This window comes from Dipodomys merriami, unplaced genomic scaffold, assembly GCF_024711535.1.
Source record: "Dipodomys merriami isolate MVZ:Mamm:240054 unplaced genomic scaffold, mDipMer1.0.p SCAF_15, whole genome shotgun sequence".
Lineage (NCBI taxonomy): Eukaryota > Metazoa > Chordata > Mammalia > Rodentia > Heteromyidae > Dipodomys > Dipodomys merriami.
The window spans coordinates 31,485,449-31,495,317 of NW_027202826.1; the positions used below are offsets into that span (position 1 = coordinate 31,485,449).

The 9,869-nt window shown below is 41.1% G+C and overlaps 1 protein-coding gene across 1 annotated transcript in view; it reads right to left on the minus strand.

The window, feature by feature from the left end:
- Positions 1 to 2,107, minus strand: part of LOC138826745 (rho GTPase-activating protein 20-like) — a 22,586-nt gene extending 20,479 nt beyond the window's left edge. The window contains exons 1-3 of the mRNA XM_070021987.1: positions 2,021 to 2,107; positions 929 to 1,095; positions 148 to 297 (exon numbers count right to left, since the gene is read on the minus strand). Coding sequence (XP_069878088.1) covers positions 148 to 297; positions 929 to 1,095; positions 2,021 to 2,107 — 404 coding nt within the window. The remainder of the gene's footprint in view (positions 1 to 147; positions 298 to 928; positions 1,096 to 2,020) is intronic.
- Positions 2,108 to 9,869: the final 7,762 nt, after the last annotated feature.

The window sequence follows — 9,869 nt, forward strand, 5'->3', positions numbered from 1 at the left end:
CTAGTAAACAATCAAATTACAACCATTTTTCTTGTAAAAAATTTTAGATGTAAATAAGTTATATCTTCCATTGTTGCTTGAAAATATGTATGTGGCTTTTTCATAGCAGAACTCAAACTATACACATGGCATGGCTGTCAGTCTTACCGGAAAGTGACCTTGTATTGCTCCTTGGCCCAACTCAAGATCAAGGCCTTTGTGGAACGTCCATTATCCTTTGCTACTTTGTCCCCACATTCCACCATACACAGGTTATGCAGTGGAATTGCATCTTTTATCTTAAAGCACTTCTTATATCTGCAAAGAGAATTATACACCATCATTCTTATTGTTACAGTCTCTGACCTTTGTTTATGAAGGCTAGCACTCTATCACTGGGGTTCTATCCCTGCTTCTAGTTTTTGGAGAGTAATTGTATAGACATCTCTGCCAGACTGGATTTGACTCACATTCCTCAAGTTTCAGCCTCCTGAGTGGCTGGAATTACAGTTGTGAGCATGCTACACTGGGCTGCTTAGGTGTTTTCTTACATGTTAGGAAGTGTCACTCAGCTAAACTGAAATCATTACTCTCCCAAGATCTTCTTATGTTTGGTCATATTTAAATTGGATAAAGATTGTCACATCATTATGGTTTTGACTGTTTTATTTGTTTTAGATAGGGCCTTTGTATGTTGTCTAGCCTAGGCTCTAACTCTGTATCCTCCTGCCTCAAACCCTTTGTGCTGGGAGAGACGGGGGATGGACCACAAGGCCATGTTGCTTTCTTCAGTCCTCACTATGGTCTTGAGAAATCAGCAAGGAATCTAAACTTCTATAAAAAGAAATGCATAAAAATTCTAAGTTGCCTTAAAGTAAGGGTTATATAAAGTCATTGCTGAGTGAAAAGCATTGCGTGCTTTGCAGGAGAGCATGCAGTCCATACGTACTTGGTGTTAGACACCAGCAACACATTACTGAAGAGGAAGAGGTGCCGCTTCTTCCTCCTCCTGCCTCTTCTCATTTGCACTGGGCTGTGGATGAGCAGGGCTCTGTCATTGTCCTCCAGGGACACAGGTGTGTCCTGCTGAGCATCCTCCTCAGAAAGATGGCTTTCCTGTGCACACCAACACCACACAGAGTCAGTGTAAACATATGTCCCAGAGTTTTATGCCCAATGGATGGGAACACACAGTGCCACAGGTGGCCCTCTCAATCCTAACCTGACTTTGTCACTGATACCAGGAGGCTTTGTGCTTTAGATTTTAAAACAAACAGAAAATCTTAATCACTTTTTAAGATATAAGGAGGACAGATTATTCTAAGGAACAAATCCTGGACTTTTTCTTCTCTAAAACATTGGGAAAAGAACAAGGCAGGAAGCTAATGCACCTGTCCCAGGAAAGGAGAAGAATCTGGCAAAGGAGCAGTGAGCCAGGAGAAATGTTAGGGCAAGGCTAAGCAGATGACCACAGCAAACTGACCAAACATCAAGTTAAAGGTGAGAAGAGCATTTTTATGGCATAATATGATTATCCACAAAGAATTTCAAATTGCTTTTGTTCCACCACGAAAAGTGGCATAACTGTACCTACTTGGAAGGTTATTGCCACGTTATTTATCACATTATTCAGTATTGGAGCAAGAGAAAGTTGAGAAAGAGCATCACGAAATACGTGACACCATTAAGAATTCCTAAATGTGAGGAAGTCCTTAGATTTGATGGTGGTACTGTGTCTCTTGTCAGTAGAGCTGTGGCTCTGTAGGTAAGGGTCACTACATCAATAGTGTGGAAAATTCTGCTCACTGGCTCAGGTGTGGGCAGAGCTTCATCCACACCATCTCCCATTAGACTCACTCCCATCTCCTCAGAATATGCGCACACCTGTTTTCACCCCAAGCTGAACAGTGTGAATAGGGGTCACTTTTTATGAACAGTGTTGAAGGTCAGAGTCAGTGCAAAAGGTCAGAAGAAGGAAGACAGAACACTTTCCAGGGCACCCCTCTAGAAGAAATCTCAAAACAAGTATTTAACAGACTACCTCGTGCAGGGAAGCCACGCATGGTGTGTGTGGAGATTGCAGTGAACACTTGTCTTTGTCCATTTTGTGGCTCTGGACAGCAGACATGACTGCAGCTCCAACAGCGACCGCAGTCAACTGCCTGGAATCTGAGCGTTGGTAGTTCCTCGTTCTGTGATGTCACGGTTCTAAGGCTCATGCCATAACTGCCAGGCCGACATACCCTCTGCCCTCTCTCAGCTCTTTTTAATTCCTTAATATAATCATATATATATATAAATGTTTGCTATTGTTAAACTACTACACATACTACATATATTTTTCTGTTTCCATTTAATATAGCCATGCATCATCACCCAGTATATTCATTGACATTTCAGTGCTCTAAAGATGTGTGGGCCTAGATATTTAACAAAGACAAGATGTTCAATCATGAAGGATGAATATCCAAATCATGGTATTCTGAAACTTGGCTTGTGGTCAGTGCCCTGGACTGGCTCACATCTCAGTGACCAGGAGCACTGTGGAGAGAGCTTGTGCTGAGCCAGGATGCTGGGCAGAGTGGACACAGCAAGTGATGTCTTGTAGGTGCACTCCTCTCCAGAGAACTAACCAGATCTCCAGAGATTTTCTCATTTGGAGGCCAGTTTCCTAGTCACTAGATGATCTTTACATGGATCTCTCTTCAAAAAGACCCCAACATCTCTCCTCACTGACCCTGGGACCAAACTTTTTATCAGGAATCTTTGTGCAAATCCAAATCCAGTCCAGCAGAACTTCCATGTAGTCACAGTAGATCCCCAGGTGATACCTCTGGAGACAGACTATTTATTTCCCCTTCCACAGTCACGCCCACCACCTTCCCACACCTTCCACTAATCCAAACCCTAGCCAGTTCTCATGTGATCTATACACTACAGTTTTGTCTTTGGTAAACTGTTGTATGCCCTGGATCATACAAGAGAATTCATTTTAACATTTTCTTTTATTTTCATAAGTGCATATTCATCGTTATTATTGAAGGTATTTATCAGTTCATTTCTTTCAAGCAATTTAGTAATGTCCTTTAATACATTTTTCTTCTTCCTTTCTTCCGTCCTTCCTTCCTTTCTTTCTGTCCTTCTTGCTTTCTTTCTTTCTTCCTTTCCTTCTTTCTTTCTTTCTGTCCTTCTTTCTTGCTTTCTTCTGTTCTCTGTGTCTTTTTTCTTTCTGTATTTTTTTTTACTTTTCCCTGTCTCTCTTCTCTCTGTTTCTCTCTGTGTATTTCTCTTTCTTTCCTGCTGCCTTTCTTTCTCTCTTTCCTTTTCACAAGTCCTTTGACTTGAACTCATGGCCATGGGGATTTTCATGATATCACTCTGATCACGTAAGCCACAGCTCCACTTCCTGCTCTTTTTTCTTGGTAGCTATTGGAAGTCAGAGTCTCTTGTATTTGCCTGCCCAGCCAACTTCAAATCTGATCCTAATTAAGCGTATATATCAGACAGACACTGCCCCATTCAATTAGCTATTTCATTACTGAAAGTGGTCTCATTTTTGTGTTGGTACATTCATAGAATGCACTTTGGTCCCATGCTTTGTTATTCTAAAGCCTCTTCTCCACATTTGAGTAGGTTTCCTCTTCCTATCTTCATCATGTGGATAATTTTCTTCAAGGACACACAACAGTTGCTTTGACCTTGTGCCCATTGTAGGAATTTGTGTTGCCTCCACTTTGACTTCCTGCAAAAAATGCTGCTCTAACCATCTGCATCCAGCAGGTGTGAAGCCCTTGTTCCCACGCACAAGGCATGGATAGACCCTCACAATCCCTGGGACGTATGCTTCCTGTCAGGTTTAGATGCTGGAGAAGCTCTGTCCTGTGCAGTCGTGGATTCAGTTACCATGTCTCAAGACTAGCATAAAAGCAAACAAAACAACTTGGTTGGAATGGAGATTCAAAGGAAAGCACAAGAGCTGGGAAACTCCTGAAGAAGTGAGGAGAAGCCAGACTTATTCAAGTCTCTTAGTTTCGTAAGATTTCATTAAAGCCTTTGAATACCAAAACACAGTGATGTTCAGCACACTGCTCAAATTCTGTGCAATTTACAAAGTATGCATTGTTTGTTTCTAGAATTCTTTAATGTGTTCAGACAATTGACTGAGGTTCACTGAAAGTGTGCTAAAGAGAACTGCTGATTTGGGGGATAATATCACAGAAATTATGTGTCTTAGCAAAGAGGGTGGAATGAGTCTCACCTAACTAAATCACCTGTCTACATTGGAATAGAGAGGAAACATGCCATAAACAAACCTAGAATTCAATGTAGAAGGTCTTGAAAGGGAGGAAAACATCCACAAATCAGCTGAATGCAAGTAGTTGAAGCCCATAATGTTAATTTCAACTACTTAGCACACTGAGGTCTGAGTATCTTGACAGGAAGCCAGCCTGGATGAGGAATATTTTGAGACTTTTATCTCTGGTTAACAACCAAGGAAGCCAGTTGCCAGGTGCCGGTGGTGGCTCCTGCCTATAATCCTAGCTCAAGGGGCTGAGATCTGAGGATCCAGATTTGAAGCCAGCCTTGGCAGGAAAGTGTTTGAGACTATTATCTCCAATTAGTGGCATCAAACCCTGGAAATGGTGTTGTAGATCAACTGGAAAAGTCCTAGTATTCAACAAAATTATCCCAGGGACATCTCCCAGCCTCTGAGTTCTAGACTTATTCCTGAAAAAAAAAATAAAACCACAACAAAAAAACTCCCAAAGTTTAAGTGAAGTAAGCCAGGCCCAAAGAAATATAGGTCCCATGGTTTCCCTTATTTTCAATATCTAGTATATGTATGAGTCAAGCAGAAAAGGTCAGATAATGTGATGTTAGGAAAATGAACCCTTAGATATGTATTTAACGTTTTTTTTCTTTCATGTATGTGTTTGCTACGTATTTAAAAGATTATTTCTTTGTTGCTTTGTATGTCCCTCCCCCACAGTGTAACCCCTGCTTTCACTATATTTGATGTCAGTATAACTTGTGGAGGAGTTGGGGAAAAACAAGTCGTTTAAGGATACAGGTGGACCTGTTGCAACAATAAGTCCAAGTTGTCAGGTTGAATAGGAGCCTTACAATGTTGGTGTGGCAGGGGGGGGGAGGGGCTCCACGGGGGGGAGCGGGGAAGGGAGGATGGGGGGGAAGAGGGGAGGCTGGGAAGGCATGTGAAGGGTAAACAAAGGAGGAGGCTGCAATGCTTGGTAAGAAATGTACGCATTATCCTGCCCATGTAATTGAAACCCCTCTGTACAATATGTTCACAAATAAAATAAAAGAAAAAAAACTCCCAAAGTGTAGCTGTGGCTCAAGGGGTAATGCACTTACTTCAAGCAATAAATCTCAGAGCCAGGCCCTGAGTTGAAGACAAGACATCCAACCATACACACACAAACCAGAAATCCACAAAAGGTTTTTGAATGATGAGCAAATTTGCCAATATATTCCTTCCTAGGAATTCAATGCATAGCTTGAATGAAATATTAGATTGTTGTTTTAATAGAGTACACATTTGATGTGTGATTCAAAGATACCTTCCTTCAGGCATCTCTACACATGCCCAGAATTCACAGAGTTCCTTTCTGTGCAGGTTATCTTTTTCTCTTTTTCCCTTAAGGCCTCCCAAAATCTAAAGGATAAGGATATACTTATTTGACTAAAGTAAAAAGTTTGCTTTGTCACTTCCCTTGTTTGTTTGTTGACGCTCTAGCTTTGGGGCACCGAATTTCATAGATTTAACTCCAGGCAAATAGTGAGCAGGTCTCTAAGATAAGAGCAAGATGAACCAGAAAGGTGTGAGCTTCTGTGCATTAAAGGAGCTGCCCTTCTCAGGTGTGGAAAGGGAAAACTCTTGTTTCTGACACCTCTTGGGATTTCAGAACTAGGCTTCATCAAGCTGGGTGAAAAAATCCACCAAAAGGTCAGCATCACAGTAATATACAGTCTATGAACGAATGTCAGTAGGTCCCATGCCCTTGCATATTTGTCAATAGTTCAATTCTAATTGATTCTGTACAGTTATTCAGTGGAAGTGAGGCTTTCACTGTTGACCAGGAGTGTGAGTGTGTTGAGTGCAGTCACTGATGAAAACTTGGGTATGGAGGGGGTGACTCTCCTCAGGACCTCGACTGTGCCAGGTCGACACATCCTCTTCCTTCCTGATTAGCTCCTATCTGTTCAAAATTCTTTGAGATAACTGTAGATAAATTTGCTATTGTAAAATATAATACTTGTACTATATACATTTTTCTATTGCTCTCTAATACAGCCATAATGAGTGCTACACTGCATCATAACCCAGTGTATTTGTAGGAATTGCAAGTCTACAATAATGCCAAAGACTGGGTGCTTAATAGAGAATTTTAATTAGTAGTAATAAAGACTGAATGCCCAAATCAGGCTTTCCTATCTTCGGCGATAGCTCAAGGACCAAGAGCACCCTTGAGAGAGCCTAGGCTGAGCTAAGAAGCTGACAGACTGCATAGAGCAGGGGTGGTCATTAGTACAATCCTCTCAGGAGAACTAACCACACCTGTAATACGCTAATCCTTCAGAGAGCAGCACCCCAGTTATTTCATGATCTTTTGCAGGCATCCCTCTTAATTAAGACCCCAACATCTCTAAACACTGCCTTCTGGAACCAAGTTTTCCACAAGGAGTCCTCAGGTATAAGTTCTCAGATTGTATCACTTGGTATTATCTGATAGTGCAATTTTTCTTGCTCTCTTTCTCTCTCTTTGTACTTTTGCCAGTCATTTGACTTGAACACAGTGCCAGGGCACTTTCCGTAAGATAAATTTGCTAGCACTCTAACCACTTGAGCCTCAGCTCCACTTCTATTTTTTTCTAGCTGTTATTGTTTTTGTTGTTGTTTTTTCAAGATCACAGTCTCTCTCAGAAATCCTTGGCCAGTTGTGCTTTATACCATGACATTTAGACTTTAGTCTCCTGAGTACCTGGAATTCTAGGAGAGATACTGACACCCACTTATTTCTCTTTTCAATTAGCTTAAAACTAATTGGCAATAGTTTCATTTTGATTTTGTATACATTCATAGAATACACTTTTTTATTTACATTCCCCTGCTGTTCAGAACCCTTTTCATCCACACTTAAATCGAGTTCCTTTCACTACTTTCATGCTCTCAGATAAATTTCTTCAAGGACCCAGGGCATGCTGTTTGACCTTGTGCCCATGGAGGTTTCTGTTTTGCTTCCATTTGGCTTATTACAAATGAAGTGCTCTTTGGATCTGCACACAGCAGGGATGGGAACCTCTCATCCACACTCCCCAGGCCTTTAAGGCTCTCAGAATCCTTGCAAGCATATGCTTCTTGTCAGTGCATAGTGTAGAACACCTGTAGCCAGGCCATGGATCCAGTCACCATACCTCAAAACAAACAAAACAAAACCTTTGCTTTATTGGAGAAATTAAAAGAAGGTAGAAGACGGGAAACTTTCCCAGAGTGGTAAGTAGAAGACAGAATTCAAATTCATCAGCCCCTCCAGATTTCATTTAAAGCCTCCCACAACCAAGCTAAATTTGAGGGAGAATGTGGTCTGTCACCTGCAGAGTCTCTATCCACTTCCATATTGTTACCACAGTATGTTTATTGTACAAAGTAATGGAGTTCACATGGACATTTCCATAACTCAGACAGCCTGTCCTGACCAAATAATACCTACCATTTGGACATCTAACTTCCTTTCCACCAGTAGTAACTACATTATATTGACAAAATGTTAACATTGGAGAAGGTAACAGAAAAATACTTGTTTTCCAGAGAGTGGTGAACTGTGTCTCACGTAAATCAAATATCTACATCAGGAAAGGGAGAACATGAATCACATACACTGGTAGGATGCATTGTAGATGCTCTTGAAAGGGATCTAAAAAAATCCAGAACTCTACTGAGCCAAGGTGTCATAAGCCTATATTTCTAGCTACTCAGCATTTTGACATCTGAGCATCAGGTAAGAAGCCAGCCTAGGTGTGGAAGATTTGGCAACTCATCTCCAATTAGCTACCAAAAAATCTGAAAGTGGAGCTGTGGCTTAAGTGGTAGACTGCTGTCCTTCAGTCATAAAGGTCAGAGACAGCAATAAGCCCTAGGAAATGAACCCACTAGCACACGTAGTCTGTCTCTCATTTTTTCTTTCTCTCTCCCTCTTTGTCTCAGTCTCTCAGTCTCTCATTCTCTCTCTCTCTCTCTCTGTCTCTCTCTCTCTCTCTCTCTCTCTCTCTCTCTCTCTCTCTCACACACACACACACACACACACACACACACACACACACATACACACGCACATACACATACCCATGAACATACAAAATGAACAAATCCACAGAAGATTTCTGGATGAGAAAACATTAAAACCTGTAGACCAACACACACACACACACACACACACACACACACACACACACACACACACACACACACACACACACACACACACACACACACACACACACACACGGGAATCCAAAGAATATTTTCAAAAGATGAGCAAATCGATAAATTAGAGGCATAGTTGTGCTATCTCCAGGATAATACTGACCTTCTACCAAAAGGAACATGATGACCTGTACTTTAAAACACACAGGGTTTCGTCCAGAAGTGTTTCTCAATGACTTACTTATTTTCATGCCTGTTGAAATGTCCCCAAAATACCCTAAAACATTTCCTTATTTGAATAGGGAAAGTTGTAACAAGATCCAAGATGATGCATAATGGATTACAATAAACTAAAGTATGTGCTTTGTAAGTTTTGAAAGTATGTTTATATTTCCCTTATATTTGCTTTAATGGAGGCAGGTTTTCACAAAATTGAGTCCAGGAAAACAGCAGGCCACACTGTGATGTGTAAATAAAGATTCAACTGCTGTGCAATAAATGAGCTGCCTGCTACAGGTGTGGAAATTTAAAACTTTTGTTTCTGAAATGTCTCTTGCTTCTTCAATCATGTTTAATCAAATCATGTGAAATAAGTCTACCAAAAACGTAGATTAATGTACTATGGGAGTCAAAACTGAATGCTAGGAGATAATGAATATTGTCTTATTTTCAAAAGTACAGTTCTAATTTGATTCTGTATTTTTAATCAGTGGAAGTCTGACTTTCCTTGTTGACGGGAGCATGTCTGTGTTGAGCGCAGACACTGGTGAGAATGTGGAGCAGGGGGAGAAGAGATGACACTCTGGCCCTTGTCTGTGCACACTTGTGTCCGTGAGATGATCTGTTTCCTGTCTCATCCTAAACAGTGGGTGTGTAAGGCTCTTCAAGGATAGATGTCACTCAGATCCAGTGTTCCTCCTTGTGATGTGCATTACCACCTTGGATGGGGATAATTTTCTGACCATTGTTGTGATGTAAACTTTGTTTAAATTTCAGAACTTTGCGATTTTTTGTCTGGGATGGCTTCTTGCTTCCTTTTTATATTGATTTAGAAGAATGCAACATATGCACAGCATGTCTCATAGGTTTATGTCATTCCGTGTGTGTGTGTGTGTGTGTGTGTGTGTGTGTGTGTGTGTGTGTGTGTGTGTGTGTGTGTGTGTGTGTGTGTGTGTGAACCCATGCATATTGAGCTTCGGCTCACGGTGTAGCACTGGTGACTGCCCTTAATAGGTGATGGAGGTATCATGGAGTTAACTCCCAGGACTGGCTTGGAAGGCCAATCCTCATATCTCAGCCTCTCTATTAACTGTGATTATAGTCTTGAGCCCCATTGACAGGCTTCTCTTCAGTCTTTACCATTAATTAACTCTTCATGTTGTGATTGGATCCCATTTACTCAGGAAAATGAATATTTTTAAAGAATAAGCAGTTACAAGGGCTTTCT